Here is a 21,496-nt window from a genome sequence, read left to right on the forward strand (position 1 = left end):
TATATTCCTTAATAGCACAAGTAGTCCACGGGACGTCCCATTATGATCCCGTACGACCCACAACGATCCTAAAAAATCCAGGATATAAATAGGTAATCCCAGGGAAGTCCCGCTTGGGACAGGCATGGGTCTATATGCATGGGAATCCCACGGTTGTCCCGCAGGATGGCCACTAGCAACGGGAAATAGAAATTCACAAAATTATACGTATTTCTCTCATAATAAAAGAATATGTTTAAAAATCTGCAGAAAAGAAAATATAAACCATAAAATTTCGCCTGGTCCTCAGTGCTGTGGTGCGCGTTCGGAACCGTCATTTGTTTGTCATAATTGCATTGTGGTTTGTGGTACTGGAGGGAATACGTGAGGTTCAGCGGTGACGCAGTGGTAGATGTTAGTGAAATATGTGTTCCAACAGATTTTAGTCTGCAGCATAATTGATTTCGGTAAGTGTGTGAAATGAAAGTTTTAGTGGTTTAAAAAAAAAGAGTTGTTGTTATTCTAGTTGTAAAAAAAATGATGAAATGGTGATCATACAGCCGTAGTACTCAATGTTTAAAGTTCAACAGAGCAGGAATGCTATGAACAATGGATTAATATGGGCAGATTTACAATAGGTCGGAATCTTTTAAAATATTTTTCACTTTTTATGTTTCAAATAACTATCTAAAACCTTCTTACTCTTATTTCACACTGTTATTTCATGCTGAAATTATGGCGTACAGTTTAAGAATAAGCACGCAAACTGATTTACCATAAAACCTGCATTGTACCTGATGTACCAAACTGATAAGCAGCCATTCAGTGTCCAGCACCAGCCTCTGGGATTTTGTTAAGATATGTGTGGTAAAGCGAAGATGAGCAAATATTGTCTAGTTATTTTTTACTAGATTTGGAGCACTAGTGTTACAAAACGCTACTCAAAACTTATAACTGATCGACTGAAGGGGCTTAGAAGCCCCGAAGGGCAAGTTGTTTTCTACCTTTGAAGTGACACATGATTTGCATGGGGAGGGTTCTAGATTACTGGTCCCCGATGTGGATTAGTAGATGGGTAGATTTCTTTCTGTACTAAAGTTTATACATTTAACTTATACAGTATTGCCGAGCGAGCGTTAGCGAGTGAAGGCGGGTTAGAGCCCCGCAGGGCACGTTGTTTTCTGTCTTTATTACTGCTCAATGGGAAGGGGGACCAGTAATCTAGAACCTTGCCTTTGCACTGCAACCATTGTTTCTAACCATTTCCCAATTCTTCAGATACAACACTTACCATCTAGTTCCTAACTTGTATTCAGCCGCCTTCTGCCTTAGCAAATAGTTCCACCATAACATACTTTCCTATGTTACTTACACCCACATATGGTTTATGAAATTGAATGAAATGAAATATCTAGTTTAACGTCTCACGATTGTGCACCGAGGCTAAGGGAAACGGTGATGATCAGAAATGAATGAAATGGTGGAATGAAGAAAGTGGGAGGAGACGGGAGAACCCGAGAAAACCCACGCACACGGTGTTTGTCCACCACAGAGTTCACTTGGCGCGAGCTGGGATCGAACCTGGGACCCCAAGCACCAGAGATAAACGCTCTACCTCTGAGCCACCGCGGCCCCATATGGTTTATGAGTTTAAACAATTATATTACCGTTTCACTATTTTACTACTAATATTGTTCGACCTATAAATTTTTCTTTTGGTAGAGCCGTCTGCTAAAGTTAACCCGCCAAGGTGTTAGTTAGCGAAATTGATGAACATTGATTATTTTCAATTAAAACTGCTTTCATCATATGTTTTGTGTTTCTTTTCTGTTGTGAAGTGACTTAAGCAAACACAACAGTGTTGCACTTAAAAGCAGCGCAGCAGAATCTGCCTTTTTACAAATTTTAACCTGACGTATCTCATGCAAATTTCATCATAGTGTTGAAACTTGCAAAGACGATGCAATGAAACCGTTTAAAGGGTACGGTGGAGGCTTTTTTTTTTTTTTTTTAAGCTTGAGTTACATCTCTCCACTATATTAATGTTTCTATTAAAAGTGGTTTATTTACTTTACGAAATGTAGGTCTACCTGAGCGAGCGAACGGTGTTAGAAGCCCCCCGAACATATTTGCGAATTACAACTACAAATAATAGTCGAACCCCTTCAAAACGTAACGGAGGTTGAAAGGTTAGAATTTCCAAATATCGAGACTGTGGGGCGTGATACGGGTTATCAGGCACCAGTAACGAAAGATTTTATGCGAAGAACTAAAGTCTTAATGAAATTCAATTAGGGGGTTGCTTTTTGTTTCTTCTCCAGTCTTTTACGGTAGTGATATTGATTTAAAAAAAAAGCAGGGTTGGCTGGTTTAAACCAGCTGTTTTTTCATTCATTACTCAAAAAGATTATACTACAAAAGCAACTCTTTTTATGTAAGTTTATAAATGTTTGTTTTGTGATTTTTTTTGGGTAGTTATTATTGTTATGTAATTGCAATCAAAGAAACATTCTAAATATTGTTTTGTTTCAATGTTTACTATTAATAAAATACATCGAAATTCCGTACTTTGTGTGTGTGTGGGGGGGGGGGGAAGGGTCATACAGACCCCACGAGAGACATTTAGTGAAATGAGAAGTATCTTCAATATCTATTTATGTATAAATGAGTCTGAGCCAAAGTGGACCCAAATAATTCGTATCTTTGTGATATGCAAATTAAGTCGTTGTATTTCTTTAATTTGGACCAATATAAGTCGTTGTTAACTAACTTGAATTAAATTAGTTCTTCTGTACTCCGTAGTACTTTGAAATTGTCCATATGTAATTCAGTATAATGGTTTCACTTGTGCAACTGTTTATCTTTTTGTCCTTCTGAAATGACTCTTGAGAGCTATTTTAAGAAGCATGTAAAGATCAGTACAACGTATTTTTATCAGGATTCCTTCGTGAGTGAGTCGGCAGACGTATCGCATTTGTGGCCAATTAGTCCTGGTTCCGAGTTCAAATGGAGGACAATTTCTATCGGATGTAACTCGAGAAGCAGTTTTTATTCCGCTTTAAGCTTATGTGACCCCTTCCAGCATAACCCGGCTGTTGCATAATAACATCAAGGCGAAACAAACTTATTTCTGTCCATATATGATATGAATATATAGAGCAAATTATTTAAACCAAATAAACCTGGTTTAAACCCAAAAAAACGGTTTTTTTGTTTTTATTTCAATAAAAACCATGGTTTTTGCCAACCCTGAAAAAAAATGACTTAGTTGCGTTACGAAATATAGCTGAGCGAGCGAAAGGGGTGAGAAACCCCGCATTTTTTTCTTTCTTTCATTAGCACAATGGTTCACTGAGCTGCAGTACCAGTTCCATGGATCGAGTTGGGGGAAATACTAAATGCCATCCCAGTTAGGCAACTGCACTCTTCACGCACTTTATTGTATTTTATTCGCAAAATACGCAAACCTAATTTAATCCTAATATATTAAAATATACTAGTTTAGATTTTTTTATGACAACGATTCGTAATATAAGAAAAGATAAAGGTATTGCAGTAACTCAAATTGTAAAAGCTGAGCGAGGGTTGTATTCTGAAAAGAGGAGGAAAAGAGAAAAACAATATCTGTGAAGGGTAATATTGGATGGAACAGGTTACCTTATTCTTAATCTGCACGGTGTGATTTACGTAAAAGTGGTAATTCGCAAATATAATCGAAAAATATGGATGACTATCCCAGTCATGTGTTTCTTTTATTTATATATTTAGTCAGCTTAGACAAAAGGTCTAGTGAGCTTTTGTCCTACACCCGCCAGTGAGTGATGGAAGGCGGTGTTGGATGTAAAAGTAATGGAAAGCTACAACGTATTGTGCTTACTGCTCATAAATCCTTGTTATTGCCAGGTTTGGCAGAAACCATGTTTTGTCGAAAGAAAAGAATTTGATTAAACCATATTGTTTTCACATTGTTACTTTTTGTTCAAATTGATTTCTTTATTTATTTAGGTTACATATAACTAAGTTTGTGTAGCCTTAACATCCTTATGCAACAGGAGGTTGATGAGCCCTTTCACAACATAAAAGGCTGCTCCGAAAGTAGACATCAATAAAAATGACGTAATAAAGTTAAGTCATGCGCTTAAAATACAAGTTTTCGTAAAAAGCACCTTGTTCGGTTTGGTGCAATCAGTACATTAGCATAATTACAATCTGATTTTTTACTAGGGAACAACAGAATTTGGGCTTCGCCCACTTCACTTTATTCCAATACGGATAGCATTCTGTGAATCTGGATTGTCCAGTTTCAGTACAGAGCTGGGCGGTATATATATATTTTACATCGAAAAGCTCCCGCTTTAATCGTGCCGGTGTGATTTTTCATAAGCAGATATTTTGCATATTAATTTTCCTAGGGTTATGCCCTAGGCTAAAGGAGACTGATGATAATAATAAGTGAAATGGTGAAATGAAAGAAATGTAAGGAAATGGGAAAACCCCGAGGAAATCAACACACATGGTGTTAAAATTTATTTTATTGTCACTGTATAATAGCCAGTTCGCTAAAAGCGACGTTTATTTCTTAAAAAAGGCTGGAACTTTAAAATTAAAACTGAAGAGTCCAATTGATAAGATGTGGATGTAGCCAATAAGGTTTCGCAACTTCTAGTTCTGAAACTTAGTCGACTATGATCCTGCCAAGTTCGGTCACCAAATACCTGGGACTAGTTCTGTTAAAAAAAAAAAAAAAAAAAAGCTCGCTCACCTCAATAATCTGTACAGTGATTTCACTTGTGCAGTTGTCTTTCTAAAATAATTTAAAATATTCACAAGTACGCAAGATCAATATAACACATTTCTATCAGGTCTCTTCTGTACATGAGTCTACAGAGGGTCGAGCTAGGTCTTGGGTTCGGGGCCAGGCGGAGGACAGTTTTTCTTGGGTGCAAACTGGGTAAGTGATTTGATCCCACTTTAAGCTTTAGGTTCCATCCTTCATAAGGTCTCCGCTGTTACATAAAGATGTTAAGGACAATCTGGGCTTGGAGTGTAGGGTCTCTCAGTAGCATGGCTATATGAGACGTGGAACTACAGCTTAACGTGGAATCTGAGTCACATGAGCACCCATCGCGAATTCGAGTCTCCCGCATCAAAGGCGCGTACGTTAACCATACAGCCATGAGGGAGCTTGCTAAGGTCAAACGAAATTAGTTCTATTCACATGTAATCTAAATAATTAAAGCAAATCAATTTAAACCAAAAAACCTGGTTTAAACACTATCAAAAAAAGGTCTGGTTTTAAACTCAAAGCTGTTTCTGTTTTCAAACATGGCTTTTGCGAGCCCTGCTGAAATTTCAAGCATTGATTTTTTTCATTAATTCTAGGAAATGGAAAGAAAGAGAAAATCCGCAGATTGCATATCTTCGAGGCATTTACGAAGACGGATAAAAGAAGAGACAGGTGAATTGATGTTAACAATCTGTGAGAAGACTGTATCATCAGATAAGGAAGTTAATATTGAATCAAACAATGGAAAGTCCCCGATCACTGGTTACGTGTCAGCAAATGTTCGAGGTAATACTTTAGTTGTGGAGGAACCCCTATATTCTTCACAGAGGCTAACATATGATGAAAGCATATCGGGAAGTGGATTGTCTTCAGAAGAAAAGTTAGACACTATTGGAACGTTCAAGACGAATGATAACCAACCAGTAGAGGAATATAACGGAAGATCACCGCTGGAGAATTTCCCTCTTCAAACGCTGGACGACCTCTATGAGTGTGAGAGGAGGATTGCAAATGATCCAGCATTTAGGAGACGTTTGGTATGTTTAGCTCCGTATTTGTTGAATATATTTAGTTAAGAGAAGAAAATGTATGCTTTCTTACAAACGACAAATATAAGGTTGCCACCTACCGCGAAAAGCCAGTGAATTTGAAGATTCTGGAAAAGTCAGGGATTTCTTTTTTTAAAAAACGGGAAATTTGAGCTTAACTGAAAACATAAGAATCACTGCCAAACCAGTTTGTTTCTGTATGTCTTATTGTAAAGGAACCCATACTGTTCTTATGGATGAGACAGATAGTATCCCCATTTCTGTTGGCTGAGCACTAAAAGAAGTACAGATAGTATCCCCATTTCTGTTGGCTGAGCACTAAAAGAAGTAAACTATTACGTGATTAAAAGAAGAGCGGTAGTTCGGTTCTCCTATGTTATACATATAAATTATAGGTAACAGGACATGTGCGAGTCATGTACATTTGTCAAATCGAAGTATTTTAACTTACAATTGTGCAATTTTTTACTACTCATTTTTGTTATGCTGGTGATCACTTTTAAATGTATAAGGAACGTTTGTGGCGTAACTTGCTTGCAGTTTTAGGTCCCATGCTGTGAAATTTTAAATTTAAATTAGAGTAGTAACAATCAGTTTTTCAGTTCTTGTTGTTGATCATCATCTTGAAATTTACGTTTTCCTTTTAGTTTAGGTTTCTTGTAATGTAAACGTGCATACAGAGGTAGACTACTGTATTTTTGTGGTGCACTAATGGTAATGTAAATTGTGCTAAGCTTCAGACTGAAAGTTGCCAAATAGAGATACATGTTTATACCTTCTGTAATATTTAAAATATTCTTATGCTTCTACAATTCCTTACTTAGCTCTTCTTATCCACTATAGTATAGCTGAAGTGTGTTATTTATTTTCAAAATTCGAAAGTACCCATTTGAGTAACTTAGTGTAAAATTTTGTGAGAAAACTTGGAGTAAGGAAGTTTTGAAATCCCAAAAGAGTAGCCAGCCTCAAATATGTTTCTAATTCAGTTTTATTAACGATATGTGTATGTTTAAGATGTAGCAGGCCCGTTGCCACAGGAGACTACGAAGAGCTAAGACCCTTCTAGAACATTTTTTAAAAACGTTGATCATGGTTACATATGTGCTCAGCCAATATGTTCTTTAAAAAAACCTACATACGGAAAAAAATCATCAATAAAAGAGGCATTTACCATACCTACAACAGACAAATCAATCAACATTTTTCAAAAAACAAACCACAAGAGACACCAAATGAAACTAATAAATCTACACAACCAGACAACCGGCTTGAATGTGTCAGATACACCTTGAGTGCCTAAAAAATTTGCTTTATTTCTTTCTTTTTTATCTTGATTTAATTTCTTTTTTTTTTCTTGTCCACACCGTCGGAGACAAACATTTAGCCGAAGCCCAGTCTTCGAAAATTTTTTGTTGTGCGATAAAGCTTAGTATGTATCGTGAATATAATGGTATATGTTCTCGCTATGTGTACAATATATTGAGTATTTTTTGGTGTTTCTTAATGTCCGAGAAATATTTTTAACTGGAACATTGAAAACAACCAACTTCGATAAGAATGAAGTATACTTTAATGTGTTAGTATCGCTATTGTAATTTAAATACTTTTTTCAAAAATAATTACAAAGAATACCTCTAAAAAAAATTTATGAAGTTCATAACGTTTAAAGTGCTAAGACCTGATAATCCCTGAAATTACCAAGTTTGCAATCAATAGAATTTTATATTTGTACTCTGATAAATTTGGTGCGTAATTTAATGTTAAATGTTATATTTCAGATTGCAGAGCTCCGTAAGATAGGGGATACTAATATTGACAGTATTGTTACGAATATAATGAAGCGAATTCTAACCAACATGTTAGCAGCGGAAATAAGTTGGACAGGCGGAAAGACGAAGACATCATTCTCAGCCCTTGCACTTTGTGATGTTCTTACAGGTAATATATTATGATTTATTATATATTTTCTTTTATTATTATTTAATACGATTAACTAGAATTTGTATGTGTTTCCACTCGATTCGACCATCCACCACAAAAATTATCCAGAGGTTAGTATTGTAAGACAATTCTCCGAAGTAATTTGTTCACAGAGCTCAGTTTTTCCAAAGAATTTGTATGAGGAAATAAATGTCGATATGTTTCGAGAATTTAAATTGAAGATTGTGAATTTAGTATTTTATACCAGCTTACATAAAATTATTCTCTTAGTTTCTTGATACTCACTACTTGTTTAATATCATAATTGACTTTTCTTAAAATTTAATGATCGTGAACTGTTGTTTCATTCTATTTTAAAAATTATTTTTGAGAAAGAAGAATGGATGGTAGATTTTTTTATAATGTTGAGCAGATTGCGTTATCCAGGAGATTTTTTTTTAAATCATGGTATAGTACACAAATATTTCTCATGTTTTGGAAAACCTCTAAACTTAGTTATAAGGTAGAATTAGAAGCTACTACGTGTCTGAAATGCTTCGTGATTTTAAATAAAATTAGGATGTTGTTTTTGAAATACACTAAAGTCCTACAAGTTATGGGATAGCGGTATAGAACCACTTCATGTGTTGCGGAAAACAAATATAAATGCACATAGCACTCGACTTCTGTTACTTGAACTTCTGTAAAAGGTCATTGACCGTGATGTTGCTTCTACGACGAAAACTATCAATGTGTGTGTTGCTCTTGATAACTGCCAATATGCCGGATAGCCATACTGATCATGATCCCAGTTGATACGAACTGATGGTAGAGTGCGTATGTGGCGGAGACTCTAGACGCCGTAGACTCAAGTTGTCAACAAGGCAGTTACAAGCTTGTGGCCTGTAATTATGTGGTGCGTGTTTATATGGCATTCTTGGATCCTCGAGTCCGATTGACCTAGAAAATATCAGCAAGCCAAAATTATTCGCGATTGATTTGCAGAGCATTCTAAACAATGAATCGGCCAACTATACTGCTAGACATAAAGTTAATAGAAACATGTACGATATCATCGTACGAACCATTTGTGCACACGTTTTACTTGCAACAATCGCGTCATAATAGCCAACAACCAAGACTTTATGAAGGATTTCTACCGACTTGTCGAGTCCATGCCATTCCAAGTTGCTGAACTCGCCATTCTCGAGAAGGCATAGCACGATAGACCTATTATCTTTGTATCCCATAACTTTTGGAACCTCATTTCACCTATTGAAATGCATGTCGAATATTTCATATTCCTTCTTGTTATCACACATATCTATTGCAGAAATTTGCCAGTTTTTCTCATTCAGAAATATTATATTTCCAGAGACAGTGAGGCAACACGCGTCCTGCAAATTTGCTACAGATGCTGAGATCAAAAGACCAGTTCAAAGCTGGCTTCGTCACGCAACGGAAAGGATGAAAAGAGAGAAACGTAAGTAACATATTGACACTTTTAGGTTTGTAAATTGCTTGCTCTTGCTTAGTCGACGTGGTGAACGGAAGCTTCAAGCAATGAATTATAATACAGAAAATTATTCTGTATTATAATGTATTGTTGATGTCGCACCAAAGACACCATTGTGCGACCCTACTTAATAGTTCAGAAAAGTCGTTGTAAAATTAATAATACACTCTCTTTGCATGTGTAACGCACCCGCGATAGGCATGGACACCCATTTACGAAGTGGGATGTGTCTACTAAATACGTTTTATGACTTTTAACGCGCGCCAGTGTAGATGGCTATTGTAATTATTATAGTTCTGTATTTTTATCTCCATACAGGTCAGGCAGTCTTCGTTTTTAATGTTGTTTTGCCATGTCCCAAGAAATCCTACACGATATACTTTCACATAAACTATAAACATGCCAAAAGACTGCTTGGGGGCGATCGTCCTTCGGGATTCTACAGGGTGTTTACTGGAGTTGACGTCTAGACTTACAAATTTTCAAAACACCAACCTGGATTTAAAAAAAAAAAGTCATACTATGATATTCAAGAAGCTCTAAAATGTGTTGATAAAGCTAGTTCTTCAATATTCTGATGGAAAGAATGCATAGAAACTAGTGGGTTAAAAAAAAAGGAAACACTATTGATTTTCTTTCTCGAATTACCAAGTTCTTTCAATGTTTGACCAATTAATTTTATCATCACCTACACCCAGGTAATGGGACTGCCATCTTGAAGGGTCTCAAAGGAAATCTTTACATTTCTCCAGCATTAGACAATAATTTCCAGTACATTCCAATATTTCCAGTAAGAAAATCAAATACCAGTAGATTACCAGTATTTCAAGTACCAGTAGACACCCTGTTCTACACCACAGTTGATTCACATTATCTTCATTGTGTGTGTGTGTGTATGTGTGTGTGTGTCCAGCGGAAATCTTGTTCTTTTTTGTACGGTTCGGGTAATTTTTGGTCATCCCATTGCAAATACTTGTATCAATATTGTATTTTGTTTATTACTTATTTGCTCCTTTCTAACTTCTATCTCAAGGTTTGTAACAAAGTAATGCTAGTAATTTGGCTTCATATGTTCCGTTTTCCACTTTTTACATGACATCTGATACAAAAGAAAGTAAATGAATTCAATGGATAGAGTTTTTTTTCTTTCATTGAAACAATTTTTTACTTACGTCAAGGGATAGTAATGTTCAACAATGAATAAAAGAGACAAACGTCATTATCCAAAGCTCGAACTGGAATGTGTGTGTGCCTCGATTGGCCTGGACAGTTAGCTATGTTGCTTGTCTTTGCCTTTTGGCTTGATTACTGATTTAAAGGCTAACTTTATATATTCATCGCTATGCGAACTAAATCCAAACTTGGTGTGCTTTCTCTGCTTTTTAAAGTTCGTTGTTGGTTTATAATTAATACTTAGTGTTATATTCACTTCTTGTCAGAAGCGCGACTGATTCGCAGCATCACATGTACTTACATATTTCTAGCGAAAAGATTTTTCAATTCAAGCAAAACAGGTCTCATTGTCTTATGACTGGATCATAATAATAAAGCGAGTAATTCCAACAAGTGTCATCTCCCTACTACTTTCCATACAGCCATACGTATTTAACGTAATTATTAGATTTTTCTGTGGCTAATTTTTTATGAATATTTGCACTCACTTCGTCTTTTAACATAATTTTTTTCCTTTTCCATTTTGTAGGGAAAGGGGATGAACAAAGCGCGATGTTGACAGGCAAATGAACACACATAAAGTGCGATGTGACTGAAGCCGGGATGAACATGCAAATGCTCACATTATAAAACCCTAGATGTATATTTTGAAAGGGTGAAAAAATCCCTTCATGTATGATAGCTTTTGAATAAAAGATTGTACGTGTGTAACCCATTTGTTTTATTAAGCATATCTTTCTTTGCTACACAGATGCTAGATAACTACGATCCAAACGTGACCTTCGGTTATTAATGATTAATTAGGTTCATGTTTCAGAAAAGGCAGTTTTTTTTTCCCTAGTTGAATCATGTTCCATTCTTATTTTCTTTCTATCCCTTGAGGAGAAATTTACAGCTGAACAACACTAAGTTAGTTATTATTACAAGTAATGTGGAAAAATACTATATGCAGATAACTTATATATTGTAAATAGCTACATCTTCGCTGTTATTTCGCATAGTCCCATATATGACTATGTTGAATCGTACAGATCACTTTGTCACAAGGAAGACGTCTGAAGGATTTGATGATGATACAATGTGGCGTCAAGCATCCACTGGCTACATTTTGCAGTTTATCCCGCCAACAAGGAGATTGTCCAAAGGCACCAATTGATATATTTTCTCACGAAATTTAAATTTACCTAACCATAGCTAATATCATTGGAAACATTACTGCGGTAATAGAGAGTGCAAGTCAACGAGTCAAACATTTGCTTTTGAAATGTTTACCTATAGCCAGTGGCGTATTTAGGGGGGTGGCTTCCGGGCTTAAGCCCCCCCGAAATCTTACTTAGTATAGTAAAGTAAATGAAATATCTTGCAGAATTTTCACATTTCGAGGGAAAGCTCCCCCCCCCCGAAAGATAGCAAAGCCCCTCCCGAAACAAAATCGTAAATACGCACTGCCTATAGCCTATAAATATGTACCTGACGGGACTCACTGGGACTTTGAAGCGGAAGTTCATGTACAGGCCACCATGTGGTATTGCACGATAGCTCTATCGGTAATTACAGAGTGAAGCTATTGGTTATTTTTAGGCTCTGGCTTTTCAAAGGCGCCTCTCAAGTAGCTACACGTGAAATAACACATATTCCGTTTGATTTGCACTGTACATTGTGTTTGCAAATCTGAAACCAGAGCCTGAAAACAGTCAATAGATTCACATCGTCTTTTCTGGTGCAATGCTACACGGTTACACATGAGCTTCCGTTTGAAGTCCCGTAGGATTCTCATCAGGATTTCACGGATGTCTCAGGAGTCCCACGGGATCGTCCCGGGATTATCCCATTCGCGTACGTGGTTCTGCCTGAGGATATCCTCTGGTTTCCTACGGGATTCTTCCTGCATGACTCCCGCTGGAGTCCCACGGGTCGTCCCGTTTCCCGGGACAAACGCGGACATCTGGAATTCGCGTGTCAGTCCCATGGATGTCGCAGGAGTCATATGGGAGCGTCCCGGGATAGTCCCGTTTTCCCGGGCGGGAGGGCCATGGGACATCCTAGGGAAGATTTTGTGCTGTTAGGGTTACTTACTTCTAGGTTTTAAAGAATTTGGAGGTTTGAATTTGCACTAGAAAGTAAGCCAATTGTTTATATTTGGGGCCAAAACTAGCAAAAAGTAGGATGATTTACGGAAGAAATGAGTTGATAGTGATGTTCAAGTAGTCATGAAAGTATCGAACACAATTTTTTTAGGGCAGTAGGGGATTTGTACAAACCGTAAAGATAAGTGGAAGTGATTTACGTGAGAAAAGAAAGTTAATTATTGGTAATGAAGATATAAAACAACGTGCCATGCGGGGCTCTAACCCTCATTCACTCGCTAACACTCGCTCTGCATTGCTGTCTGAATTTAATGTTGGTAACGTATTTTAACGTATGAAACCATAAAACAAGCGCATCGCAATAGAATATCGCAGAAAAGTGGGTGCAAAAGGTGGCCCCCAATGCTGAACAATAGCCAAAATTAGCAAAGTACTAATTTACAAATGATTAAAAGGAACCATTTTGTAAAGTAATTTAGAATTAAGCAAACTTATGTAGAAATAGAGATGAAATACTATTAATAAACCCTGTACCACCGTTAGTAATAGACGTCGGTCTGTCTCCTCTCTCTGACTCGAATTTCTGAAGAGGTACTCGGACTTCTCTTACATGTGAATTAACGCAAGAAATTTCGAGAAACGGGCAGGAGGAAAGGTCGTGTGTTGCAATGTAACATGCAAAATTATAAAGATAGGAATGTATGATGAAAATATTGTGAACATTCATATTTATGCGCAAATGTTGACAAAATTGTGAGACATATGTCTTCTGGCAGTTACCCAACCTAATTTGTTAATAATATTTAAAAATTTAATATGTTTATAATATCAGTAGTAGAGTCAAGTTTAGAAAATCCACTTACATGTAAATTTAAACTGTTTAGCGGTTTAAAAGTATGTGGACTTACTATACCATTTTTGAAATATATTTACTTTCATAGGACCCTATTGTAAATAAATATCCATTTATGCGCACACTCTAAATATAATAGAATATTAATAAAATAACATCGTTCAGAATATACATTTTAAAGACTCCTCTGGGGACAACAGTAATAATATGCTGTGATATAAAAATTAATTCAACTTCGAAATCATAATATAGTAATAGAATGCAATTTTCTTTCTGATTGTATATAAATTAACGAATAAATTCCCATTTTGGGTATCTTCCCGAGAATTTATCCATCACTAGGTGTGTAAGCATGGTAACTCAGCTCTGTTGACAGTCGCTCTGGGGGTGTGTAATGTGTTTGCAACCCCTATTGGTTGAATCTTTCTTGTCGTCTTGAAGAAGAGCGTTGCAATAACTGAGAATATTTCACTACTCTGATATAGAGTGATGCTGGCATAGCTGCTGCATGATTATGATGCAAGTTTACGATGAATTTCATAGTACATTTAAGCATTGACCGGTATTTTAACAAAACTTCTTATTTACACATATAGGGCCTTATGCAGAGTCGTTCTGACGCGTTATTACTGCCATGCTAAAGAGTTAGACTAACATATGTTTCCTGCAGTAGTTAGTCCTTTAGTATGACGCTAATATAACGTGAAAACGACTCTGAAGGCGGATAATCTTTATGAAATCGCAAAAGGACCATTATTTTTAATCTAGGCCTATTTTAATTTCAAACAACTTTTGTACTTATAATGTGTTTCGGGTAGTAAGGGTCTGCTTTTTTATTTACTCAAAATGAAATGAAATAAAATCTTTGAGTTTAACGTCCCGCGATTATGCCTGTTAAGCTAAGGGAGACTATGATTAAAGGAAATGAATAATGGGAGAATTGGTTGAATGAGAAAGTAGGAGGAAACGGGAGTACCCCGAGAAAACCCAAGAGCGCGATGGTGTTCACCACAAGCTTACTTGCCCAAGCATCGAACCAGGGACTTCACACACTATAGGTAGGCGCTCTACAACTGAGTCACCGCGCCCTTCTTATTTACTCAAAGAGTTAATAAAAATAGAAATTAAACAATACTATTAACTATTTGGCGCGGTAGCTCAGGGTTCGATTCCCGTGGAAGCTCATGTAATATGGATCCTATGCTAAATTGTAGGTTCACGTTTCATTTCGGTGCTGAAAAATACGCTAAACTTAAATCACCACCAATAATAATAACTAATTGATAGATGAACATTTTATTGAATATGCTCTTATGAAAAAATTTTAAAATGCGCTTTCACCAAAGTAAATTTTTGTTGAGTTGACCATATCACCTCAGGGGCGTCATTTCAGACTTCGCTTGATGGGGGCAAGAACACCACCGACCTAATGACTTTCACGTTTTGTACTAGAATATTAGTAAACAATCTATTAAAGTATATGTATTCCTCAAACTCTTAGGGAGCAATTGCCCCCTCCTGCCCTTCTAAATGACATCCCTGTAACACCTTATATCTTTTTGCAAACATTGAGCTTATATCGAACACTAATGTTTATTTATATACTTAATCAAGTTCCTGATACATTCCGAGACGGTCATTTATACTGGAGAAACCAACACTCAACAGCATAAAACGACGTGGAAGAAAGTTGGTCACTACTTACACTGAAACGTTTCATTCGTCTAATGAAGCTTGAAGAAAACATCTTGAAAAACCTCAGACACGCTAAACGGACTTGAACCTGGGATCATCAGATTAAGAATCAAGAATGCTAATATATTCTAAATGGTGCAATTATAACATTGGAATAAGGCTGAAAATGAGAATAAAATCTTTCAGTTTAACGTCCCACGTTTGTGCCCGTTAGGCCAAAGGAAACGGTGGTTTAGGCAAGTGAATAACGATAGAAGAATTGGGTGGAATGAGAATCTGGGAGGAAATGGAAATATTCCGACGAAACCCACGGACACGATGTTGTCCACCACAAGCTTACTTGGCCGGGAATCGGAAAAGGGACCCCATGATTCAGAGATAAACGCTCTACCAGTGATCCACCGTGACCCTCCTGACATAAGGCTGAAAATAATATATTACTCTACTCAGAAAAAATCATTATAATAAATAGGTTATTTTATATCTATTTAGCTGCATCAGTTTTTTTTAATTTTTTAGTTTAAGGTTTCACGATTATGGTCCGAGACCAAGGAAGACATTGATAAAAATTAAGTAAATGATCAAAAAAAGAAAGTGGGAGGAAGCAGGAGAGTCATGAGAAAAACCCGTATATGGTGTTTTGTGTGCGTCCTACACAAGACTTGGTCGAGTTGGAATCGAACTAGGAACTCCACATACGAGAGTGGCAATGGATGAGACATGGGTTCACCACTACACGCCAGAAATGAAACATCAGTCCAAGCAATGGGTGAAAGCCGGTGGTGCAGCGTCGAAGAAAGTGAAGGCCATTGTATCGTCCGGAAAGGTCATGGCCAGTGTGTTTTGGGATGCAAAAGAGATTCTGTTAACTGATTACCTTGCAAAAGGGAGAACAATTACAGGCGAATATTACTGCAACCTTCTTGACCAGCTGGATGTCAAAATTCGCGAGAAGAGGCCTGGCTTGAAGAGGAAGAAAATCATCTTTCACAAGGGTGTGTTGGCAATGGGAATACTGCGGGATTTGGGGTACGATTTGCTCAGCCATCTCCCATATTCTCCTTACTTGGCACCATCGGACTTCTATCTGTTCCCAAACTTGAAGAAATTTCTTTTTGGGAAGCCCTTCACATCGAATGAAGAAATTGAGAGGGTCGTGGATGACTATTTTCACAACTTGTCCAGACTCTCACTTCCGGGATGGAATACTGATGCGCTAAATCAAGTGGATTGAAGTTAAGGGAGATTATGTCGAGAAATAAAATCATTCTTAAATTGATATGCCAGGCCGAGAACTTTTCTCCCCGCCCTTGTATACCGTTGTAAATTTGGGTTGTCCATCTTGTTCCCTTCCATGGGTATGTAATTGCCAGTGGCGTATTTAGGGGGGTGGCTTCCGGGCTTAAGCCCCCCCGAAATCTTACTTAGTATAGTAAAGTAAATGAAATATCTTGCATAATTTTTACATTTCCAGGCACAGCCCCCCCCGAAAGTTAGCAAAGCCCCTCCCGAAACAAAATCGTAAATACGCCACTGGTAATTGCCAAGTATTAATATGATCACATGGTCAGTAATTGACCTAATTTATTTTCTTTGATGAGTCTATATTACCTTACATGATTAAAGGATGTGTACAGAACACCATTCATTTTAATACGACCTGAGTAAATAGATGCACCCTTTGAAAATATGGAAGGGATATCTAGATCCATCCCACCCTTTAAATATTGTAACGGCCATTAAACAATAATTGGTCAATGTTGTCTGAGATCCATTTTAAATTTTGATTGGTCCTGCTTATTGCCTTTTTTGAATGACAATTATTAAAACGTTGTTCTACGTGACGGGTTACTGACCTTATAAGTGTGAGGATTGGAATCCAATTCATGAGTAAATTGATAAACATTTTTGGAAGGAGTACCTAAGACCACCCCTGTAAAAAATTGGAAATTGTCAAAAACAATAGTTACTCAACGTTCTATAGGAAAATTTGTTGAATTAGGTGGAAATGTTGAACGTTGTACTACAAGGTTTATGACATTCAAACAAAGTTTCGTTTTCAATGAATGAATAAATTTTCAAAAATAAAAATTTTATACAATGAAAATTTAGAAAAATATTCCAAACTAAAATTTCTGGAACGAAAAATTCTCAAATCGAGATTTTTAAAACAAACAATTCAAACAAAAAGTTTTAAACTAAAAAACATTCAGACAAAAGTTTCTAAACTAAAGTTTTCAAACAAGAAATTAAAGTAAAATCTTCAAACGTAAAAAATCAATAGTAGTTTGTAGACACTCTCCAACTCACAGATATGTTTGTTACGATCTTTCTCAAGAATTCAGCAGGAATAACACTTAAGACCTCACGGATCTTATTCTTAAGTTCGTGAAGAGTTCTTGGTTTACTGCGATGCACTTCTTCATCCCCTTAAAAACAAATCACAGGGTGTGAGGTCTGGACTTCGCTCTGGCCATTCTGTAGGAGCCCGGCGACCTATCCAGAATCCTGTGAAGCGTTCATCAAACCATTGTATTACAGACAAGTTGTAAGAGGAGGAAGTCCATCTTATATAAATAACAATTTATGTGACTCATTGCACTCAGATATATTCGCACTCTTTAAATGTTTGAAATATGATACGTTGGAGTTGAATTTTTACACATACACACACATATTATATATATATATATATATATATATATATATATATATATATATATATATATAAATATGCGTGTGTGTGTGTGTGTGTGCATCTTAATATCCTTTGCTCATGGCTGAGCTTACTTCGAAATTATCGGAAAAGGGTGCGGCGTTGTTAAATCGTTTTCCTTAATACTCTCAGTATAGAAAGTCTCGTTTCGACTGCGATTGCAAATTCATGTGTTTCTGTTCCACGTTCAACTTTACCTCTGCGGTTTATATAACCTTCATATTGGAAAGGAACGTTAAACTCTAAGCAAACCAAATTAAAAATGCAAAACTAAAATGGAAGAAATTTAGTATAGTGTCCAGTGCAATTAAATTGAATTTAGTTACTTGAGCCTATCCCTTATTGACTTTTATTGATACATTTACAATTTGCCACTAGAGCAGAGGAAAATAGGAAGTGCTGTTATCCAAACTAAGATATGTATGTAAGCTTTACTTTTTAGTAAGTGATCTTGAATTTCACAACATAGTAATTAGCTTAAGGTTATTCATAACGTTCAAATAGTTTGTTTCTAAAACGATAGATGGCGCCACCGTTACCAATGTTAACATATACAACTAATAAAATTAAAACAATCAAAAATAAAATAAACAATTCAAAAAATATGAAAAAACGGATATAATCTGGTTAATGGACGTTACAAAATCTAGGGAATGGTACGTGTCGATTTCACATATTGTTATTAGTTTCATTGTTAGAGGCCGCAATTGTTAAATGAACAATCAACTTTATCTGCCATACTTCCTACCGGAAACTGGCCAAACCTTGTAAACACATTTAAGATTGAAATATCTAGGGAAAGATGTGTGTCGTTTTCTAATATTGTTGTTAGTTTCATTGTTGAAGATCACCATTGTTAATTAAACATTCGTTGGACCTCTCCATTGTTAAATAAACGATCAACTTTATCTGCCATACTTTCTACCACAAAGTAAGCAAACTTTGCACACTCATGAATGATTGGGATATCTATGGAATGGTATGTGTCGAATTCACATATTGTTGTTCTTTCATTGTTGAAGACCACCATTGTTAAATAAACAATCGTTGGATTTCTAAATTGTTACATAAACAATCAATTTTATCCTACACTCTTTCTACCACAAACTAATCAAATTTGGGGCACTCATTTACGATTGAGATATTTATGGAACAGTACGTGTCGATTTCACTTATTGTTGATAGTTTCATTGTAGAGGCCACCATTGTTAAATAAACAATCGACACTATCTGCCATACGTTCTACTAGAAACTGACCAAATCTTGCACACCCATTTAAGATTGAAATATCTAGGGAAACATATGTATCGATTTGTCATATTGTTGTTAGTTTCATTGTTGAAGACCACCATTGTTAAATACACAATCGTTGGATTTCTACATTGTCAAATAAACGATCAACTTTATCTGCCATACTTTCTACTACAAACTAACCAAACTTTGCACACTCATGAACGATTGAAATATCTAGGGAATGGTACGTGTCGATTTCACATATTGTTGTTAGTTTCATTGTTGAAGGCCACCATTTTTAAATAAACAATCAAGTTTTACTGCCACAATTTCTACAATAACCTAACCAAAATTTGCAGACTCATTTAAGATTAAGATATGTATGGAACGGTATGGGTCGATTTCACATATTATTTTTAGTTTCATTGTTAGAGGCCACCATTGTTAAATAAACAATCAACTTTAACGGCCATACGTTCTACCACAAACTGGCCAAACTTTGCGCACCCATTTAAAGTTGAAATATTTAGGGAATGCTATGTGTCGATTTCACATATTGTTGTTAGTTTCATTATTGAAGACCACCATTGTTAAATACACAATCGTTGGATTTCTCCATTATTAAATATATAGTCAACTTTACTGCATCTGTCATATTTTCTGCCACAAACTAACCAAACTTGACACACTCATTTACGATTGAGATATCAATGGAATGGTTCGTGCCGATTTCACATATTGTTGTTAGTTTCATTGTTAGAGGCAACCGTTGTTAAGTAAACAATCAACTTTATCTGCCGTACTTTCTACCGGAAAGTGAAGAAACTTTGCACACCCATTTAAGATTGAGATATCTAGGGAATGGTACGTGTGGATTCCACATATTGTTGTTAGTTTCATTGTTGAAGGCCACCATCGTTAAATATACAATAAACTTTATCTGCCACACTTTCTACCACCAACTGACCAAACTTTGCACACCCATCGGATTACAACTGAGATATCTAGGGAATGGTACCTGCCGATTTCACATATTGTTGTGTTTCATTGTTATAGGCTACCTTTGCTAAATAAACAATCAACTTTGTCTGCCATACGTTCTACCAGAAACTGACCAAATTTTGCACACAAATTTATGTTTTAAATATCTAGGGAATGCTACGTGTCGATTTTATGTATTGTTGTTAGTTTCGTTGCTGAAGACCACCATTGTTAAATACACAATCGATGGATTTCTAAATTGTTAAATAAACAAACAGCTTTACCTGCTATACTTTCTACCACAAACTAACCAAACTTGGCACATTCATTTACGATTAAGATGTCTATGGAATAGTACGTGTCAATTTCACATATTGTTGTTAGTTTTATTGTTAGAGGAAACTATTATTAAATAAACAAGCATCTTTATCAGCCATATTTTTTAGCAGAAACTGGCCAAACTTCGCACACCCATTTAAGATTGAAATATCTATGGAATGGTACGTGTCGATTTCACATATTGTTTTAGTTTCATTGTTGAATATCACCATTTTAAAATAAACAATCATAAGATTTCTCCTTTGTTAAATAAACAATCAACTTTATCTTACATACTTTCTACCACAAACTAACCAAACTTTTGTAATAATCTAAAATATTATTACAATTATACATGTATTTTTCTATATCCCTGTTAAATTTTAATTAAAATTAAAATATATTTATTCCCCTTTTTAAATTCTTTCTTCGCCACTGCTTCTTTAATGACCACGTTATTTTACTCTCATCTCTTTAGTTTCGACATTAAAATTTCTATTTAAGTAAAATAAATGACTATAAACAAATAATATAAATCATGGGAAGGAAGGAAAATACTTTATAAAAATAGGGACCATCTCATCCAATGAGATGCGCTAGAACGGTTTCCTGTAGTTCGCTCCCATCTCTAACTTGATTGTTATAGGTCCTATTGGCATTTTGCCTTTAAACCATTGGATGATAGTGTACAAAGACCGCTAAATCTGTGCTGTTAGCGTCTAATCTTGAAGAACCTTTGTGAGCACAGGAGGGCCAACCAATGTGAGGAAATAAATTGAATAAAAATATATATTCTTATTGCTCCATCTCAACGACTATTACAGAAGATTAACAGAGGTAGGAAACAATAATAATTAAGTGAAATTCCGACATCAAAACTTTAAAGATTTAGTAACAAACTAATAATCGAAAGTAACGACAACAATAGTCATGTGGGCAGCCATGTTTGCAGTGACTGGAACCATCCATTCTTAAATTATAAATCCAGAATTTTCAGCAGTGAAAAGAAATAGTGAAAAGTTATTGTAGGTATCTTCACCCAATAAAAGTAATATTTTGTCGTTTCTTGTATAAAACGTAGTATTGTTGTTCTTTTATCATGGCAGCTCCCTGGAAATTCTGTGTCGTAAACATTGACATAATGTCAAGTTAAGTAAGGGTGGCCCACCAGGGTACAAAAATGTAGTTCT

At 35.9% G+C, this 21,496-nt stretch overlaps 1 protein-coding gene across 2 annotated transcripts; it reads left to right on the plus strand.

Moving 5' to 3' along the window:
- The first annotated feature begins 353 nt into the window (after window positions 1-353).
- Window positions 354-11,134, plus strand: LOC145689102 (uncharacterized). Of its 2 annotated transcripts, XM_081763227.1 has the most exons (5): window positions 354-446; window positions 5,362-5,802; window positions 7,593-7,752; window positions 9,110-9,217; window positions 10,953-11,134. In XM_081763227.1, exons 2-5 carry the CDS (start codon window positions 5,365-5,367, stop codon window positions 10,991-10,993), a joined length of 747 nt encoding a protein of 248 aa, XP_081619353.1. In that variant the 5' UTR covers window positions 354-446; window positions 5,362-5,364; the 3' UTR covers window positions 10,994-11,134. The 2 variants fall into 2 exon arrangements, with proteins under 2 accessions (XP_081619353.1, XP_081619354.1); XM_081763228.1 differs by lacking the exon at window positions 354-446 and having other exon boundaries at window positions 5,280-5,802.
- The last annotated feature ends 10,362 nt before the right edge of the window (window positions 11,135-21,496 follow it).

This window comes from Thermobia domestica, chromosome 7 (genome assembly GCF_964235325.1).
Source record: "Thermobia domestica chromosome 7, izTheDome1.hap1.1, whole genome shotgun sequence".
Lineage (NCBI taxonomy): Eukaryota > Metazoa > Arthropoda > Insecta > Zygentoma > Lepismatidae > Thermobia > Thermobia domestica.